The sequence below is a fragment of the Phacochoerus africanus genome, chromosome 10, assembly GCF_016906955.1.
Source record: "Phacochoerus africanus isolate WHEZ1 chromosome 10, ROS_Pafr_v1, whole genome shotgun sequence".
Taxonomy (NCBI): domain Eukaryota; kingdom Metazoa; phylum Chordata; class Mammalia; order Artiodactyla; family Suidae; genus Phacochoerus; species Phacochoerus africanus.
In genome coordinates, this window is record NC_062553.1 from 116,161,067 (window position 1) to 116,182,088 (window position 21,022).

Genomic DNA, 21,022 nt, shown 5'->3' on the forward strand with positions numbered 1-21,022 from the left:
ATGAACCTATACATTTCTACATAGAAGGCAGTTGTGATTCTGATGGGGATTGTGCTGAATGTATAGATTAGATCAGTTCAGACAAATTGCCATCTTGACAATTTCAAGTCTTCTGATCCATGAAGGTGGAATGTCTCACTATTTGTTTATATCTTCTTTATATCTTTCATCAAAGATTTTTTTTTTCAGACTTTAAATCTTGTATTTCTTTCATTGGCTTTGTTCCTTAGTGTTTTATTCTTCTGGATGTTACTATGAACGGTATCGATTTCTTAATTTCCTTTTGGTTTGTTATTGCTGCTTTAATAGAAATACAGCTATTTTTGTGTTTATGTCATATCCTAAACTTTGCTGAAATTTTTACCTCTAAATATTTGTGTGTGTGAATTGTTTAGGTGTTTCTATATGTAAAACTTTGTCATCTGCAGATTGGGATATTTTGACTTTATCTTTTGTAGTTTGGATGCTTTCTATTTCTTTTTCTTGCTTGATTGCTCCAGCTGGAACTTCCAATACAAGGTTGAATAGAAGTGTCCCACTGAGCATCCTTGTCACGTTACTGATTTTAGGTTAAGATATTCCATGTTGCACACTTAAGATGTCAGCTGTAGGTTTTTCATAGATGTGTTTTATTGAGTTGAGAGGATTCCTTTTAGTTCTTAATTTGTTAAGGATTTTTATCAAGAAAGGGTATTGAATTTTTTCAATGTGTTTTCTATATCAACTGAGATAATCATATGCAGTGGGTTTTTTCTCCTTCAATGTGCTATATTATTATTATTACTTTGAATACTGAACCATCCTTCCATTCATTGGATAAATCCCATTTGGTCATGGTATATAATCTTTTTAATAAGGCTGGATCTGCTGGTTCAAAAAAAGGATTTTTCTTAAGTTGTTTTTAATGTTCTTCTATTCTAGGCCTTGCCTTACCCACTTTGGACCCTGAGAGAGAGGGATTCAGTAGGATATCAATACAGTGGGCTGTATGTTGCTTATGTCACACAGAACAGTTGCCATCCTGACACTGAAATACCCCACTGCTAACCTAGATGTCCATGATAAATACAGGTGGGCACCGCTCTCCATTCAGAGGCTCAGCATCCAGAGAGACCTTGAAATTGTTCTCTTGAAATTGATGGTCTCTCAACAAAGAAAAGAAAATATTTTTCCATTTAAATTAGTGTTTGCTCTTTGTAGTTTAAAATAAGACATGTAAATATATCCTTCAGGAAAAAGAGGTTCTGTAAGGGCATATAGAGGTGATTACAATTTCACAAAATATTGGGGTGTGTCTGTATATGCCTAAACAAGAAACCAAAATAGTTATAGTGCTTATTTCTAAGTGGCAAAGCTATACATATTTTCATATATATATATAGTCTTTTTGCCTTTTCTAGGGCCGATCCTGAGGCATATAGAGGTTCCCAGGCTAGGGGTCTAATCGGACCTATAGCCGCCGGCCCACACCAGAGCTACAGCAACACAGGATCCGAGCCTCGTCTGCAGCCTACACCACAGCTCACAGCAACGCCGGGTCCTTAACCCACTGAGCAAGGCCAGGCATCGAACCCACAACCTCATGGTTCCTAGTCGGATTCCTTAACCACTGAGCCACAACAGGAATGCCCTATATATTTCTTCCAATGAAAAGTATTTACAGGACTTTCTCTTGTGGCACAGTGGAAATGAATCCAACTAGTAACCATGAGGTTGCAGGTTCAATCTCTGGCCTCGCTCAGTGGGTTAAGGATCCAGCATTGCCGTGAGCTGTGATGTAGGTCACGGATGCGGCTTGGATCCTGTGTTGCTGTAGCTGTGGCATAGGCTGGAAGCTATAGCTGTGATTCAACTCCTAGCCTGGGAACCTCCATATGCCCCAGGGGCGGCCCGAAGAAGCCAAAAAAAAAAAAAAAAAATTACAAAATTGCTTCCATAAAGCGTATCCAAATTTTAACAGAAAATTCCAATTGAGGTCTTGTCAATACAAAATTATTTGTCCCTTTTCCAGGAAACACAAAATGTCCAGTATAATTCACATAACTAGATCAAATATAAGTTCAAAATAAATGCACACAGCTTCCTTATCATGTAAATGAAAATCGACTAAATGTATATTCAAATATATACACATAAATAGAATGCCCTTGGAAGAGTAAAAAGCTGGTAATGGTATTTGCCTCTAGAAAAGGAAACTGAATAGCTGTAAGACATTATCATAGCCTTGAGATCTTCGGTATTTTTCTATTATGTGAATTTTACAAATTAAAAAAATAATTAAAAACAAAAATAAAAACATACATTTAAATTCTTCTCACTATGCTTTTCAATCACTTTTTCTCTCCTTTCCTTACACATAAAACCATTTTCCATTGTTAGGTTAATTTGCTCTGGTTTAGATTTATTTTGCCTTACGGCCAAAAATGTGGAGTTTCTCCCAGAGACATATTTGGATAATAAATAACTAGAACCAGTTTTCCAACTAAACATTTCAACACTGAATGTCGTGGATAATTTTTGCCTTCTTTGCAAAACTTCTCAGAGTGCCGCTACTGAAGAAGGTGTAACTGCAGGGTTTGACCTTGTTTTCGCTGAAATTTTGTGTACAGAAAGGCCTTGAAGTGAAGATCAAGGTTTGTAACCGTGAGATCAAGAAGCAGTTGTCAGTCAAGGGCTGGTCCTAGATATTCATTTGTACCTGATTCATTTATGCAAGTTCACTCAGATAAGCACAGTGCCTTTCTCGGTTTTCAACTCCCTTCTTCCAGTTCTTACTTTTATAAATGGACTCGTTTCTTCTACTACTTCCAGAAAAGACATGGATCAGATATGTAGGGAGAAGACATGGAGGGAATACAGTACAGCAGAGAAAGTCTTCTCAATAAGAGAAAAGACATGTATCAGGTGACTTCCCAAAGTCTCCCTTCCAGCCTAACCTGTACATGTAAAATATTTATTTATGTTCCCTCCGGTTTGGCTAAGCAAGGTTTGCAGATCATTTCCTTGGCAACATGAAAACTGTATGTGTTAATTTATAAATTTTGACACTGACTGATGACAGGTGGTTTGTGTGCAAAGACTCGTGGTATTTAAACAGTTAGCAAGGAAGTGGAGGACAAGAAGGAGCTAATGAACAATGAAAAGGTGGTAAAGTTAATGAACTGGTGGCATGAATTAACTGCCTTAGCACTCATAAATTTTATAAGAGTCACCTGAATTCCTGAGCGTTTACTTACTTAATCAAAGGTTAAAAGCTTTCAGAAGTGGAGAAAATGTGGCTCTGACTTGAGGACTCTGAGACATCACTAATTGCTGTTACGACATGAGTGGAAAGGACATGGAGACTGCTGGACTGAAACTGAATTCCACAGTGAGGAAGACAGAGAGCCCTGGAAGATAACTAAGCAAAGGGAAGTGCCAGATGTGCAAAAGCAACAAGCTATAAACAGTCCAAAATGGAATCACACAGGAAACGTGAGCTAGAATTGTGAGAACGGTATTTCAAAGAACTTCGGGCCAGAGTCAAACATGGCCAAGTAAAGAAGCTATGTATCACCATAGCAGAAACATCTTATTTTACATGGTCTGAAACACCAATTCTTAGAATGACTCAATTGTTCATAAGAGTTGTAGGGAGTGAAAATAAGAAAAACAACAAAAGCGAAAACACAAGTGAAATTTAGCTCAGAAATAACATGAATATTGGGGTCAGTTTAACTCACAGGTGTAATAGGTGGTTTAAAACAGGACATCTTCATACTGAGTTAATTTCTTATTCCATGTGATACAAAAATGGATTATAATTTCAAAGGAAGGAATTTTCTTATACATGTAGTCTTTTTTATATTGATCATTAACTCAGTGGGACGGATTTTTGATAAATTGTGCTTATTTTAAAACATATCTTAGTCACACATGTTTTATACATACTAAATATTTCATATTCAACTCAAAAGAAGAAAGGAAGGAAAGAAGAAAGGAAGGAAGAAAAAGAAAGAATACTGACAATTCTTTTAGGGTCAAGAGTTTTCGGTTTTGGTTTTTGGCTTTTCTTTTGTAAATGTGGTGTATGATGTTGATTGATTTGTGTATGTTGAACCATCCTTGTGAACCTGGGATGAATCCCACCTAGTCATAGTGCATGATCTTTTTGATACGTTGTTGGATTCAGTTGGCTAAAATTTTTTTGAGAATTTTTGTGTTTATATTCATCAAAGATATTGGCCTATAGTTTTCTTTTTTGGTGGTATCTTGATCATATCAATAGATGCAGAAAAAGCATTTGACAAAGTCCAACATCCATTCATGATCAAGACCCTCGCCAAAGTGGGTATAGAGGGAACATTCCTGAATATAATCAAAGCCATTTATGAGAAACCCACAGCAAATAGAATCCTCAATGGGGAAAAACTGAAAGCCTTCTCACTAAAATCTGGAACAAGACAGGGATGCCCACTCTCACCACTGCTATTCAACATAGTATTGGAAGTCCTAGCCACTGCAATCAGACAAACAAAAGAAATAAAAGACATCCAAATAGGAAGAGAAGAGATAAAACTGATACTGTATGCAGACGACATGATACTATACATAGAAAACCCTAAGGACTCAACCCAAAAACTACTTAAACTGATCAACAAATTCAGCAAAGTAGCAGGATAAAAGATTAACACTCAGAAATCAGTAGCATTTCTGTATACTAACAATGAAACTTTAGAAAAGGAATACGAAGACACAATACCTTTTAAAATTGCACCCCAACAAATCAAATACCTGGGAATACACCTGACCAAGGAGGTAAACGACCTATATGCAGAAAACTATAAAACATTAATCAAGGAAATTAAAGATGTAAAGAAATGGCAAGATATTCCATGTTCCTGGATTGGAAAAATTAATATTGTAAAAATGGCCATACTACCCAAAGCAATCTACAGATTCAATGCAATCCCTATCAAATTACCCATGACATTTTTCACAGAACTACAACAAACTATCCAAAAATTTATATGGAACCACAAAAGACCCAGAATTGCCAAAGCAATCCTGAGGAACAAAAACCAAGCTGGAGGCATAACTCTCCCAGACCTCAAGCAATATTACAAAGCCACAGTCATCAAGACAGTGTGGTACTGGTACCAAAACATACAGACAAACCAAACAGAATAAAGAACCCAGAAATAAACCCAGACACCTATGGTCAATTAATCTTCGACAAAGGAGGCAAGAACTTAAAATGGGAAAAAGAAAGTCTTTTCAGCAAGAATTGCTGGGAAACCTGGACAGCTGCATGTTAATCAATGAAACTGGAACACACCCTCACACCATGCACCAAAGTAAACTCAAAATGGCTGAAAGACTTAAATATAAGATAAGACACCACCAAACTCCTGGAAGAGAACATAGGCAAAACATTCTCTGACATCAACCTTACAAATGTTTTCTCAGGTCAGTCTCCCAAAGCATCAGAAATAAAAGCAAAAATAAACCAATGGGACCTAATCAAACTGACAAGCTTTTGCACAGAAAAGGAAACCGTTAAAAATACCAAAAAGACAACTTACAAAATGGGAGAAAATAGTTTCAAATGATGCAACGGGCAAGGGCTTAATCTCTAGAATATACAAACAACTTATACCACTCAACCACAAAAAAGCCAACAACCCAATTGAAAAATGGGCAAAAGACCTGAACAGACATTTCTTCAAGGAAGATATTCAGATGGCCAACAAGCACATGAAAAAATGCTCAACATCCCTGATTATTAGAGAAATGCAAATCAAAACTACCAAAAGATACCACCTCACACCAGTCAGAATGGCCATCATTAACAAGTCCACAAATAACAACTGCTAGAGGGGGTGTGGAGAAAAGGGAATTCTCCTACACTGTTGGTGGGAATGTAAGCTGGTACAGCCACTATGGAGAACAGTATGGAGGTACCTTAGAAATCTATGCATAGAACTACCATATGACCCAGCAATCCCACTCTTGGGCATATATTCAGTTAAAACTTTCCTTAAAAAAGACACATGCACCCACATGTTCATTGCAGCACTATTCACAATAACCAAGACATGGAATCAACCCAAATGTCCATCAACAGATGATTGGATTAGGAAGATGTAGTATATATACACACAATGGAATACTACTCAGCTATGTAAAAGAATGAAATAATGCCATTTGCAGCAATATGGATGGAACTAGAGACTCTCATACTGAGTGTAGTCAGTCAGAAAGAGGAAGACAAATACCATATGGTATCATTCATATCTGGTATCTAATATACAGCACAAATGAACCTTTCCACAGAAAAGAAAATCGTGGACTTGAAGAATAGACTTGTAGTTACCCAGGGTGAGGGAGTTGGAGGGATTGGGAGCTTGGGGTTAACGGATGCAAACTGTTGCTTTTGGAATGGACTAGCAATGAGATCCTGCTGTGTAGCACTGAGAACTATGTCTAGATACTTATAACGGAGCATGACAATGGGAGAAAAAATTATGTATACATATATATGTAATTGAGTCCCCATGCTGTACAGTAGAAAAAAAAGTGTGTTGGGGGAAATAACAATAAAAAAAAGTTTTCAGTTTTGGTTTTTATTTTGTTTTGTTTTATGATAGGTAATAAATAGATTTATTAAGATAAGACACTTGTGAGAGATATAAGTGGGGAGGCAAGGAGGCTCTGCCAGGTTTGTTTGGTTTTTTTTGATAGCAGATAATGATAAGAAAGATCCAATAGGGAAAGAAAAATCAATTGTGTAGGAGAGAAAAAGGACAACGGCAGGGGTAAAATCCTGGAGCAAACTTGAGGTGATAGAATTCTGCATCAGTGGAGAAGTTATTCTTAATTAGAAGTAAGATCCACAGGTTATGTAGGTGGAGATGACAGCAGGCTGGTAGATTTGGTAATGGAAGTGCATGCACCTTCTTCTTGTGTCTATTTTCTCAATGAATCTATGGGAAAGGCTGTGTGCTGATAGTTAAAAGAGGGAGTGTTTGAGGTGCAAGGAGCAAGAAGAAGACGTGTCCCTTCAGAGACATTACTAGGGGTCCCACTTGAAAAAAATGGTGGTGAATTTTAAAGAGATTGGTTCAGCTGCATGGATAAAGGTAGAAAGTAAGCAGAAAAGTGAAGTTCATCAAGGGCAGGTTTTTTTCAGGCAAGTAAATGGAAAGAGAGAGCAGAGGGAATTGAATTCATCTGCAAGGAGGGACTATTCTAATAAAGGACCCACGGAAACTAAACCAGGTGTGGGAAAAAGGCAGTAGTGGGCTCAATAGCATGGAAGTCCTGGCGGCATTAAGAATTTGTTGTTGGGGGAGATTGTTGGGAGGGGGGACCAGCGGGAGTGGACTGAAAGAGAGGATGTGGAGGCTGGATAATGGTAAGCCTGGAATTCTGATTCTGACGGGGTGAAGTTGTTGATAATGACAGTTCTAGGGTGTGACCCTGGAGTGAGTGGCTGAGATGGGGTTGAGGAAAGATAGCTGGATGTTAGCAAGTCAAAGAACTGAGTGAAAGGCTGGGAGGTTCTGTGACTCATATGCCTGAATGTTGAAATTACCTAAAATTGATGGCAGAATAGGGTAGAGAGGGAAGTTATGGAGACAGGGGGCTAGGTTTAGAATTTTTCAGAGAATAGGAGTGACTGGTTAGGACTGTACCATAACGGAGGTTAGATGGCAGTAGAATCTGATGCCATGTGCCTTTGAAACAAATATTTGAATAATTATGTAAATGAACATTTTATTAATCACAATTAATACCTGCATCAATGCAAGATAGTTTACATTAAATGAAAAAAGACACCAAAAATTTTTTATATATTTAACAATGAAACTAGAGAGAAGATTTTGTCATGACTGTGAATGTTATTCCTACTCTTACAGAATTATTAAATTTTCAGATTCAGAAAGTTGCCAGTTACCTTCTAACTTGAGAATTGTGAGAGGATTAAATCAGAATATTCATGATGTGCTTGGAACAGGACCTGACAAATAGTAAGTACCTAATAAAAAGTCATGAAGGAGTAAGACTAAAGATGAGTCCCTGTGAAAGAACAACTCCAAGCCTGCTTTGCCGCTGTTCTTTATATATCATCCTAAACCAAAAATACAAACTTTATATCAAAGGTTACTGGTTTTCCCTGATTTGTAAACCAGATACTTTTTCTAATATTTATGTGGAAAGTCTTGTGTTAAGAAATATAAATTCTGCTTCTGGATGTTGTACGTACTGGGGAATGGATTTAATAATTGATGTTGGGAAAGCTGACTTACAATATTTTTATAATTATGGGGTACATGTTGAGATGCCAAACCCAGAAGCCACAAAGTTGGATATATCCAACCACTTAAACACAGCAAAACAAATGAATAAGCCTTGAACAAGGTTTTGACTTTGACCTTGATCAAGATTAGAAGGCAAAAGACAAGCTCAGGAAATTAGTTGTGACATGTGGGGTTGAGAAAGAATATTCCTAATATAAAAAGAGGTTTTATAAAACAGTAAGATAAGCCATGGGGTTTTTTTGTTTTAAAGGCAAAAGACATGGATATAAAGAGGGATTTAAAAGACTAGAAATGGGAGTTCCCATCGTGGTGCAGTGGAAATGAATCCTACTATGAATCATGAGGTTTCGGGTTCGATCCCTGGCCTCACTCAGTGGGTTAAGGATCTGGAGCTGCTGTGAGCTATGGTGTAGTTGCAGATGCGTCTCGGATCTGGTGTTGCTGTGGCTCTGGCGTAAGCCACCTGCTACAGCTCTGATTAGACTCCTAGCTGAGAAACCTCCACATGCCACGGGTACGACCCTAAAAAGAAAAAAGACAAAAAATAAACATAAAAGACTAGAAATGGCTGATGAAGAAATAAGAAGATACTTGTCAGAAGAAATCAAAGGAACCTGGTCTTCATTGTTGTTTATAAACCCAATAAGGCCCAGCTTTAAAAGAGAATGCAGTGATGCACTCTCTCAAGCTGCAAATCGGAACAGTATCAACTTTTGGGTTGTCCGTTGGCACCTTTTATCAAAATCCTTAATATGCGTATCTTTGATCTAGTAGTTCCACTGCTAGGCATTTATTCTAAGGAGATAGGATGACCACACCCAGAACCCGTGTTTCAGCATCAGTCACAGCAGAAAAACACTGGAAAATGTTAGTGGCCATGAAAAGATACATCCGAAAGACTGCTGGATGAAATCAGTATGTGTAATTTTGATTGTGTTTATGTAAAAATGTGTGTTTGTGTGTGTGTGTGTGTCCAAACTGAGGTCTGAAAGGATGTTCCCAACCATGTGAATGATGATTACCTCTGAGTAGTGGGATTTCTGATCATTTTTACTTCCTAGTTTAGGTTTTTGTATATTGTTTGAATTGAATACGAGGACCGCTTACCGCCCTAGTGATTATGTCTATCTCAAACACCCTTGTATCTTTGCTCTAATTCCCTAGAATTTCCCCAAAAACAGCCTTGATTAAAAAGGAGAACAACTGGCATATAAACACCACACATTTTGTCTGCAGCCAGTCCTACCAAAGAGAAAATATTTATCTTACATTCAGACAAATTTCTATGTTGCATTTTACTTAGCTAAGTAGTCATAATAGAACTCTCAATGTAGGAGACGAAAGACCCAGAATTTTTTTTCTTCTGAAACCTTGAGCATCTTTGGATCAAATTAAGTGCTTTGTTCCTAAACGGCTACACACTCGTTGCTCACATGTAGTTTGAATCCAGGAAAGAACATATCAAAATTTCAAAGTGGCTAAACAGTGAATTTCCTTTTCCCCACATTTTAGAATACAGTTTTGTTGACTCTGGATGTCCCTTTGCTAGCAGAGGGACGTCGAAGTCCGATGATGCCTTCTGCCAGCCCAAACCCAGGACCTGGGGGAGGAGGCCATCACCCCAGTGTCACTGTCGCAGGTGACTGCCCTGATACACCTGGGTGCTGTGATGTCATGGTGCTGGCGATCCTATTTAGCATATGGGCAGGGGGACCCTCACAGTTGCATTTACCTGTTTATTTCTCAAGGGCTGAATCACTTCTTTAACACACAGCTCTAGATCATTGAGGTAATCCCTTTCGGTCTGTATCAGCTCCTTGATGATTTTCGAACGCTTTGCCATCATTCTCTGCATCTGCTGTTCCTCCTCCTGAGTTAGGGTCTCAACCGGGGAACACCCGGCCTGTGGGGTCATCTTTTCTGTTGAGTGAAAACGTGTACACGTGAGATTCTCTGTTAAGATCCTTGTTCCTTCTTTACATGCAATGCCACTGCATCTCCTTATCATTAGCAAGGAAAAGGGCTTAAAGCGTCTTCACTCATGTTCTTAGGAGGTGATATGTGGAAGTTCCCCCTCAGGTTGGAATCCTAGGAAACTATGAGCAGGAAAGCACGTGAGCATGAATTCGACCATGGAAGTTAAATGATACTCGATTGTTATGTCTTGTCTTGAAAATATCCCATTGCGACTATATGAGGCCATAAACCTGGGTCTTCAGTCTAGAGGTAAAAATGTATAAAAACATAGTTCAGAGCTTCTGGGCACATTTGCTTTTAAATGAAAGGAAGAGTTTTCATTAGTAAATAGAACACCTTCTAATTTTGTTTGTCTCTTTTATTAAAAATAATTGCCGCCCATGCTCAGTGAGGGGTACACAAAACTCCATGAAAAGGAAAACAATTGCACATGATTACAATTTGCTTTTCAGTTCATAATCAGAACCCGTGAGGAATGAGGCAGTGGCACATTAAATTTCAACAAGACTCTGCATATCTTGTTATTTTAAAATTCTTAAATTGCCAAATGGGAAGTTTTAATTAAGAAAAATCACAGTGTGGGGAGATGGTGAGGTAAATGGGAAGCCTCCCATGTAGCTAGGATTTTATATAAAGTGTAATGTAAGAAAGGTAAATATCTTCAAGGATGAGCTTCCCCCAGCAGGATAAAATTTTGGAAGCTGCAAACTAGATCACAGATGAAATCAGAGCAGTGATAGATAGTGGGCTAGTGTGTATGAGTGTGTGAATGAATTTGCTTCAAGCTTGCAGTCATCACAAACTTAATTTTCATCTTAGTCTTACAGTTGCAGATGTAATTTTATTTCCTTTAAAGCTGATATGATCCTAGTAACAGAAATGTAAGACATCTTTAATGCTGACACTGCTCCCTGAGAATGTAGCGCTTTACAAAAGGGCTTGTAAAGGCTCTGTATGGGGGTAAAAAGTGCACAGATCACAATTATGGAAGTGGAAATTAAAAAACCAAGAAACTTAGCTCCAGAAACCAAGCTAAGACAGCATTTTAATAGGAGAGTTAATTGTTCAGTGTAAAGAAACGATCCCAAGAATGTCAAGAGACACTTAAAAGTTGTGAGCATGCCTCTCTCTCTGGCCCGGTAATTTTAGGGGTCCAGTCAGAGGCTTCATAATCAAACCTCTGCGGAGGATGCTGTGAAGGTAATTCCAGGGTTAGCTTGGAAGGTACGCTAGACTGATGTTCAGACAATCCTGACTCACAGGTGAGTATGTTTCTGGGTCCCTTGTTTAGTAACACTTCTTTCTTCATCAGGAAAGAAGGGTTTGACCAATAGCATCTTAAGAGCATGTGGTTTTTCAAGCCTTGGGCCATTCAATGCCAATGAAATCATCTACATTATTTAAGAAGAGAGTTATACAAGGAGAGGTGCTTGCAGCCTGTCACATCTTGAACTACATTATGAGAACTTGGGGGTGCTCGCTAATGTATAACCTTTTTATTAGAGAGTAGAAGAGGAGTTCCCGTGTGGCACAGTGGTTAACGAATCCGACTAGGAACCATGAGGTTGCGGCTTCGGTCCCTGCCCTTGCTCAGCGGGTTGAGGATCCGGCATTAAGTTGAGCTGTGGTGTAGGTCGCAGACGTGGCTCGGATCCCGCGTTGCTTGTGGCTCTGGCGTAGGCCGGTGGCTACAGCTCCGATTCGACCCCTCCTAGCCTGGGAACCTCCATATGCCGCGGGAGCGGCCGAAGAAATAGCAAAAAAAAAAAAAAAAAAAAAAAAAAAAAGTAGAAGAAGCCTGCCTTGCAGCACCCCAAGTTCAAAAGGAAAAAGTTACAATCAGGTGTCATTACTATGAACTCTTTTTTTTTTTTTTCTCGTCTTTTGTGGTTTTAGGGCTGCACCCATGGTATGTGGAGCTTCCCAGGCTAGGGGTCTAATTGGAGCTGTAGCTGGGACCTATGCCACAGCCACGGCAACACAGGATCCGAGCCGAGTCTGCAGCCTACACCACAGCTCACCGCAATGCCGGATCCTCAACCCACTGAGCGAGGCCAGGGATCATGGTTCCTAGTCGGATTCATTTCTTCTGCGCCAACACAGGAACTCGCTTTTTTGGGGAGGGGGGTTGTTTTTGTTTTTGTCTGAACTTTTTTGGATATAAAAGAGGGAGGCAGGGCACCGGTGAAGAGAGATGCAGTGAGTAGGTTATATTCCCAACTTGAACTTCGTGAGCCTCATCTTGGCTGCTCCTTCTAAAAAGTTGGGGGTTGGGAGCCAGAGGGCAGAGCGGGAAAGATGGAAATTGTTTTCTCCTGGGGTATATAAAGTAGCTCAAAGACAGAAGCTTCACTAGTAGAGAGCTAGCAAACAAGTAAGAGTGTTCAATGACTATTGAATATTACCTTGAAAATAAAAGGGACACTGTTGAAAAAACTGTTCTAACCTATGTCTGCTTTTCCAAGTGCTAAACATTTTGTGCCTTATAAAAATACTGTATCAATTATTTGGAGTCTTTCTGGATCTTTGGCCAAGAAATATTCCTAAAATATTGTCTCAGGTGCTTTTTAGTTCTCAACTGCTACCTCATTTTAACTTATTTTACTGATTTTCCAGTTGCTGTACTTTAAATTTACAATATCAGATTTTACTAATTAAAAATTAGATTTTTTTTCCTAATCCTACTCAACATCTTGTTCAGAACCAAGTGAAGAGGTCACAGTGGTGGGAATAAAGTGTCCGTCAAGATACTCAACTTTAGACATTTCTCCTTTCAGATGTAAAAACCTTCTCAGAGGATTTAGGGTTGAGCAACCTTATGAGCTATCTTTGTTTGCTCTTTTGACTCAAGTTTATTGTGGGAACAGACTTGACTTGCATCATTTTCCCCATCAGGTCTCTGAACATTCTCTATGTTTGCATTTCTTAAACCAACAAACTTTCTGCAATGCATTGTGGGCACAAGTTTTGTTCTTATAAGAGGCTTCTCTACCTTTAAAACTTTTCTCTTTTAATTATAGTATGTTTTTACATATAAAACTACTTGTAACACATGAATGCAACCAATATAGATCACCCAAACCAGCAGTCAGCTGTGATAATTTTTTATTTCTAGATAAAGCAACAGAGGAGCTAAGTATTTAGGAAAGAAGGAAAAATAGAGCTTTAGGAATGACTGTTTTCCAGTAGTTAGCAGAGACGAAAAGACTAGGTCAAAACTAAAGGGAAATGAAGGCGAAAAGGATATTTAGGTTGTTTTGATCAAAATATGCTACTGTGTATGAAAACAGTACCATGTAACTGACACCCACCCCCGCCTTGGCCCAGCCTTTGTCTTTCATCCTTAAGCTTTATTTTTCCAGCAGTGATAATGAATTTTCACTAAGCTAGCCACAAATTTCATGAGTAACATATGTGGAAACTCCTGGCCAAGGAAGTTTATATAAAAGGAGTTTGCTGCAGTTTGAGGAAAGGATAATAAGACAAGATCAGTTCTGCCCCTCTTCATAATAACGTGGTTGGCCAAAAAAATTTAGCTAACCACACAGAGCCTCAGTTTCCTCATCTGTAAAACAGGAATGAATACCATCACAGTGTTACAGAGACTGAATTAAATGAGCAATTCCTTAGGATCTTTAAAACCCCATAAATGTTGGTTATTTCCATAGACACGGGAATGACAAGGTTCCTTTCTCTACACTCTTGAACTTCTCCAGCACCTAGGACAAACACTTATCCCATTATTCGATAGCTATTAACCTGTCAAGAAAGATGCATGACTCTGAAGTAGCTGGACAGCTATGTTCAGATAGGACAGGAAGAGAAGGAAAAATAGGGGGTATTACTTATGGAGGAAATTCAGAATAGAGCTGACATTTGGAATCCTGGGTAGCCTTCGGGGTTGGGTGTATGTACAGGGAAGACCTTGGTCTTTTAGAGAGATGAAAAAGCAGTCAAAGGAAGGGTGTGGTTGTGAAGGACTGATGACTTCTTTGCTGATAGCCCACATTGTGTTAGAGTCTATGTGTGTCCTTTCGGCTTTGCTTTTGTTGTTGCTATTGCTGCTGCTATTTTGGGCTGGATTTTTATTTTTTGATTTTTAAAATTTTTTTTGATTTTTTAGGGCTGTACCCGTGGCATAAGGAAGTTCCCAGGCTAGGGGTTGATCTGAGCTGTAGCTGCTGGCCTACACCACAGCCACAGCAACGCCAGATCTGAGTCACCTCTGTGACCTATACCGCAGCTCACAGCAACACCAGATCCTTAGCCCACTGAACGAGGCCAGGGACTGAACCCGCATCCTCATGGAGGTGAGTCGGGTTCGTTACCACTGAGCCATGATGGGAAATCCTGTTTTGGGGTGGATTTTAAGGAGAAGTAATTTATTTAATTTTTTCAAATTACAAAATAATGTATATTTTTGAGGTTAAGTGCCTAGGCTCTGCACCAGACTTCCTGTATTGAAACTCCACCTCTAATATTAGATCTCTGACACTGAACAAGTTATTTAACTCTTTGTGCAGCAATTTCCTCATCTGTAAATTGAGGGTAACATTAGTAAAAACTTATAAAGTGATTATGAAGATACAATGAGTTAATGTTTGTTAAACACAACAGTGCCTGGATGAATAGTAGACATTGTGTAAATCTTTGCTACTATTATTAGATGCAATCCCTATTTATTAACCATAATATAATTTTCACTGTATTTTCATCTGTATTCTACTTTAGTGAATAACATCCCCAAAATATTTTCATGCACATAAACATATACACAGCAATTAATTTTTTTAACAATGTGTTCATATACATATTTTCTGCAACTTGCTTTCTCAACTCAGTACATAGTGGGTATTTTGTTAAGCATATATATTTTATATATCTTTATTCTTTATAATAGCAGTGTAGTTGTCAGACACTGTTACTTGCCTAATATCTATTTTCCCATTTGTTTTTCATAAATTGATCTCTGAATATATAAAAATGCTTACTTAGATTCTTTTTCAAACTATATCTCATTTATGGCTCTTGAGATGTAAGCAGAAATCTCTGAAAAGGGTTTCAGAAGTTGTAAAAGGGCAAACTTGGCTGGGATGTCTCTTCTTTCATCCGCCACCCCTCATGGTTCTTGCTTTCTTTTCACTGCCTGGAATGTAAATGTGTGTCCTGGAGGTGCAGCAGCCATACTGGAACCATGAAGTATTAGCCACAAAGATTAAGACCTACACACAATGGATGGTAGTGTGTGGAAAGATAAAGAGACTTCCTACTTCTAGGCTTCTTTCATAAGACACTTACATTTCCATGTGTTAAGTCACAATTTTTGTTGTTTTTAGGAAAGTTTATTCCTATATGTAGAGATTTGGGTATCTGGAAATTCAAGTGCCACAAATAATGCAATCTGCAATGTGAAAATGGCCTAGGTGGAGAGGAAAGATACCAGGAAGACATCTGTAATAGAGAGAGTTGGTGACAATTACTACCCAATGGCGAAATTGGTTAAGTCATTATTTCTGCATACCAAGGCATACAATTAGGGGAAATGTAGGAAAAAAAAATGGAAATGTTAGCATGTACTGATTCTTTTTTGCCACTTTCAACAAAAGCATACAAATGAATTCAGACCATGGCTAGTCAATCTATAAGGGGAGAGGGAAAAAAAAACACCTAAAAAAAGATACTCTGCCAGAGGCCTATAATTTATATAGACAGAGAGTCCCAAAATTGGCTTGAAAATGCCAACCACTTCCAACCTCAAAGGGAAGCCCAAGAGGAGTTCCTGCCGTGGCTCAGTGGTTAATGAATCCAACTAAGAACCATGAGGTTGTGGGTTCAATTCCTGGCCTCGCCCAGTGGGTTGGGGATCTGGCATTGCCATGAGCTGTGGTGTGGGTCGCAGATGTGGCTCGGATCCCGTGTTGCTGTGGCTGTGGTGTAGGCCAGCAGCTACAGCTCTGATTCAACCCCTGGCCTGGGAACCTCCATATGCCATGGGAGGGGCCCAAGAAATGGCAAAAAGACAAAAAAAAAAAAAAAGAGAAGCCTAAGAGACAGTTTTAGCAGAGATAAGACTGGTGCCTCAGGGCTTCTTCCATGAAGAATTATTTGATATTCCAGAGAGAAAAAACACACCAGCATGGATAAATTTGAGTGGTGTCTGAAAGACCACCAGTGGCCATCAGGCTAAGGGCATTCTGTAAATACTGGATCCCATCCACTTGAACCTCAGTCACAGGTCTGGCTCATGGATCTCTGCTAATGTCCTGTTGCACTTCTGCATGAAGAGACTTCTGGGCTTCGGAAAATATTTCTGGACTTTAGCAGTCCTCATAGCTGGACATGAGTGACCCCGACTTACATTCCCACTGTTGATACACTTTCTCCTGGTTTCTATCATCCGGATTTTTGCACACTGTGGAGGCAGAAAATGCTCCCCCCCACCCCCCGCAATGGTCACATCCTAATCCTTTGAACCTGAGAACATGTTACCTTATATGCTCAAAGGAGACTTTGCTGATGTGATTAAGGTAACAGATTTCGAGATGGGGAGGGTATCCTGGATTATCCAGGTGGACCCAATCTCATCACATCAACTCTAACAGCAGAAGAAGAGAACACAAGAGAACACAAGAGAGGTGAAGAGTGAGAAGGACTTGACTCCCCATTGCTGCTTTTGAAGATGGAAGAAGAGGGGCTAAGAGCCAAGGTGGCGGTGGCCTTTGGAAGCTGAGCACAGCCAGCAAGGAAATAGGTGCCAACAACCTGAGGAGGCAGGAATGGCTTCTCCTTTCCGACCTCCAGAAAGGAGCACAGCTCTATGGACCCCTTGCTTTCAGCTGTGAGATTCTAAGCAGAGACTCAGCTGCTCTGGACTTTCGACTGGCAGAAACTGAGGTCATACATTTGTGTTAGTTTAAGCCACTGAATTTGTGGTGATTTATGACAGAGGCCATAGGAAACTAATGTCCCTGCACAATCTAATCCCTGAGGGATCATGGTCACTATGTTGAGACTGCCCTTCTCAAGAACATCGAACTACAGGCTCCTAGATTCCTTCGACTTGTCAGTGTTCGTCGGCAAATCTTCCTGAGCCACGAGCCCAAGATTGCCTGTGCAACAATAGCTCAGCTTCAGGAATGAAATAAACATGAGATTGTCAACTAGACTTTTCCTTTCTTCTTCCTTTTTTCTTTTAGTGCCACACCTAAGGCATATGGACGTTCCTGGGCTAGGGATCCAATCAGAGCTACAGATGCCGGCTTACACCACAGCCACAGCTGCACCTGTGACCTACCCCACAGCTCATGGCCACACCAGATCCTTAACCCCCTGAACAAGGCCAGAGATTGAGCCCATGTCCTCATGGATACTAATTGAGTTCTTATCTCTCTGAGCCATTGCTGAGCTGAACTCCTAGGCTTTTCTTTTCGATAAAGTGCTTCATCTTTGTTCAATGTTTTGGTCTCCAGCATAGGCCAGAAAAATTATATTTGGAAGATAGGTGTAGGCTTGGATAAAAGTTTTCAATTAGCTAAAGATTAACAATAAACCAGAGAGTCTTTGTGGTCTGATGCATTACTATCTTGAATTCAGTTTAATGATTTCCTAAAGCAGCCATACCAGTACCTCAAGTGACAATTCCAGCTATGGCAGTGACAACAGAAAAGAGAAGAAAAAACTGTGGGAGAAAGGTACGCCACTCCAGGTATAGTTCGCAAATCATGAAAGAGGAACTTTGCCTGTTAAAGATTCAGAGACATTTAAAAAACCAGATAAGATATTTTAAAAGGACATCCCCTGTGGCTCACATCGTAACTACTCGGTATTGTCTCTGCAGTGGCTCCGGTTTGAACCCTGGCCTGGGAATTTCCATATGCCGCAGCTGTGGCCACACAAACACACACAATTTTAAATGAATGAATAAGCCTTCAAAAATATATAAGGAATCCTCTGAGGGCTGGAGTAAACTTCAAGCACAGTCTAGGGAATTAAGTGAGACTGAAACCACCAAATACCTTGGAGGCATCTACAGACACTGGTGAACTAGGAGGAGGATGGGATGGAGATTTCAACAGAGGAACCAGACAGTAGAAAGCTTTAAGGTGAGAGTGTGTGTGCCTTGTTCAAGGATCAGGAAGGAAGCCAGTGTGGCTGAAGTGGGTAGACAGGTGAGAGGCAGTGGGAGAGGCAATTAAAAGAGAGGGCAGCTTTGTAAGTATTTTAAACATTTAAACATCTTCGTGGTATTGCATAAAGGGTAAAGGCATTGATGTAATTTAGATGTTTTTCAATTAACAATTGGCCCATGCACACTGTCGTCTACAGAACGGATGGCCATGGGGACTTGCTGTTGAGCACAGGGAACTCTACCCAATATTCTGTGATCATCTATATGGGAAAACAATCTGAAAAAGAATGGGTGTGTGCATGTGTATAACTGAATAGCTTTGTTGTACACCAGAAACAATCACAGCATTGTATATCAACTATACTTCAATAAAGCTTTTTTAAAGATGCATGTTAAAATTTCAAAGCCATGCTGTCCTATGCCACAGCTCATGGCCATGCTGGATCCTTAACCCACTGAGCGAGGCCAGGGATGGACCCCACATCCTCATGGTTACTCATCGGGTTTGTAACCCGCTGAGCCACAGCAGGAACTTCCCCTTTCCTTCCTTCTTAATGTGGGGAAGACCACAGGGCAGTGCCTGGCTCAGCACCCACCTGCCCCTAAAGCTGTCTTCTTGCTCCAGGGAGAGAGCAGTGGCCCACCTGCCAGTCTTGCCCTTTTGCCCAAAGGAGCCTGGTCTTCAGGGCTGCGTGAGAAACAAGTGCCTTCTCTGACTCTCACTGTAGGTGACGATAAGCTCCTTAACCAGATTGTCGTCCTAGCCACTAACCCATTTTAATTCTCTGCCTCCCCCCACCCCCACTCTCCTGCCCAAAGTCTGTCCTCTAGTTCTGCTGGGCAGCAAGGTTATTTGGGGAGGGAGGAGGAATGTGGGACCATGTGAATAAAATAGCATTGAACACTGGAAAAAAAAAGAAAAAAAGCCAAACATTACAATGATAGAAATAGTATGTAAATTTTCAAAACCAGTGGAGTCAAAAATGTAATGAAGAAAAAAATAATTCGAAAGAAGAGAAGACAAATATGATACAACCAAATACATGAGTAATTATAATAAACCAAACAATCAGATTATCAAACTGGATTTTTTTTAAAAAATAGCTGTAGCTATGTGCTGTCGACAAGCTAAGTGATCATACGCACATAGAAAGTTTGAACATGAAAAGTAAAAAAATGATAATGAGCAAATATTAATGAAAAGAAAGATGATAAAGCAATTTTTATATCAGACAAAATAAACTTGAAGGCACAATATAGTGATTAAATGTTCATCAGGAATGTAAGAGAATTTTAATTTTGTGTGTACTGAATAACATGGTTTTAAAACATATACAAAACATGTGATATGAGTTGTAAGCAGAATTTGACAAGTCACCCATAATAATGGTATTATAAACATAACTTAATAACAGGCCGGTTAGAATGGAAAAATGTGTGCTCAATAATCGGAGATTTCACATTCTTTTTAAGGACACCCATAATCTTTATGAAAATACACCATATGCTAGGCCATAAAATTTCAAAGAATTAGTACATAAGAACCACAATTACAATGAAATTAAGTTAGAAATAAATAACAAAAATAAAACTTAAAAGCTCATTCGTTTTTGAATTAAAAAAATAAGTGACTAATGGGCAATAGAAGAAATCATGAAAGCAAATAGAAGTTATTTTTTCTGAAAGATAAAAATAATACATGTGGAATGTAGCTGAAGCTTTCCTTGGGGGAAATATATAGCTTTAAATTTGTATATAAATATTATAAATTTACATATAATTTTTAATGTATTTATATTTTATATATTTATATAATATAAATATATATTTATAATGTACCTGAAGTGTCAATTGCTGAAGACTTGAGAATTTATGAAAGACTGTAATCCTCAGAATCAGAAGCAAACCTGAAAATTAATGATTTAACTAAAGAAGTAAAAAAAGGGAAAATACATAAACCAAAAGTAAATGAAGAAAAAAAATTTAATGAAATTGAATAGGTCTTCAACTCAGGCTTCAAATAATTCTCACAACTGTATTGCAAGGAACATGTGATCACAAAAAAATATTCCTAAAACATACGTGGAAACAAGGTATCATGGGTCAGATACGGAAAAAAAAAAAAAATAGACACAATTTTACCCAAAGTCTTAAAACATTGAAATTATTAGACAAAGATATTTTAAAAGTATATTTAGTAGGTCTAAGGAGATAGTCATTTAAAATTATAAGCAAGAAATAAGAGGGTATAAAAATGATGAAGTAGCTTTTAAAAGAATGAAATTGAACTTTGGAAGGTAAAACTCAAAATAATTAAAAACGCAATGGAATACACGACTCAGTGCAAGTGTAAAATAGTAAATTATTCAAAGCTGAAAGAATTAATGGAACCAAACCAAAGAAATCATACAAAATGCAACAGAGAGAAGCAAAGAGATGTAAAATATGCAACATATTCGAGACAATGAGACCTGAGTGAGAAGGTCTAACAGAAGCTTTGCTGGAATCTCACAGGGCACGATAAAGAATGTAAGGAACAGGCAATACTTGGAGTATCAATTGATGAACACTTGAGAATTTGTGAAAGACACTGATCCTCAGAATCAGAAATTTT

At 38.8% G+C, this 21,022-nt stretch overlaps 1 protein-coding gene across 1 annotated transcript in view; it reads right to left on the reverse strand.

The window, feature by feature from the left end:
* Positions 1-21,022, reverse strand: part of ARHGEF38 (Rho guanine nucleotide exchange factor 38) — a 135,764-nt gene that overhangs the window by 86,349 nt on the left and 28,393 nt on the right. Inside the window, exon 2 of the mRNA XM_047799214.1 lies at positions 10,036-10,223. Within this exon, the coding sequence (XP_047655170.1) occupies positions 10,036-10,223 (188 nt within the window). The remainder of the gene's footprint in view (positions 1-10,035; positions 10,224-21,022) is intronic.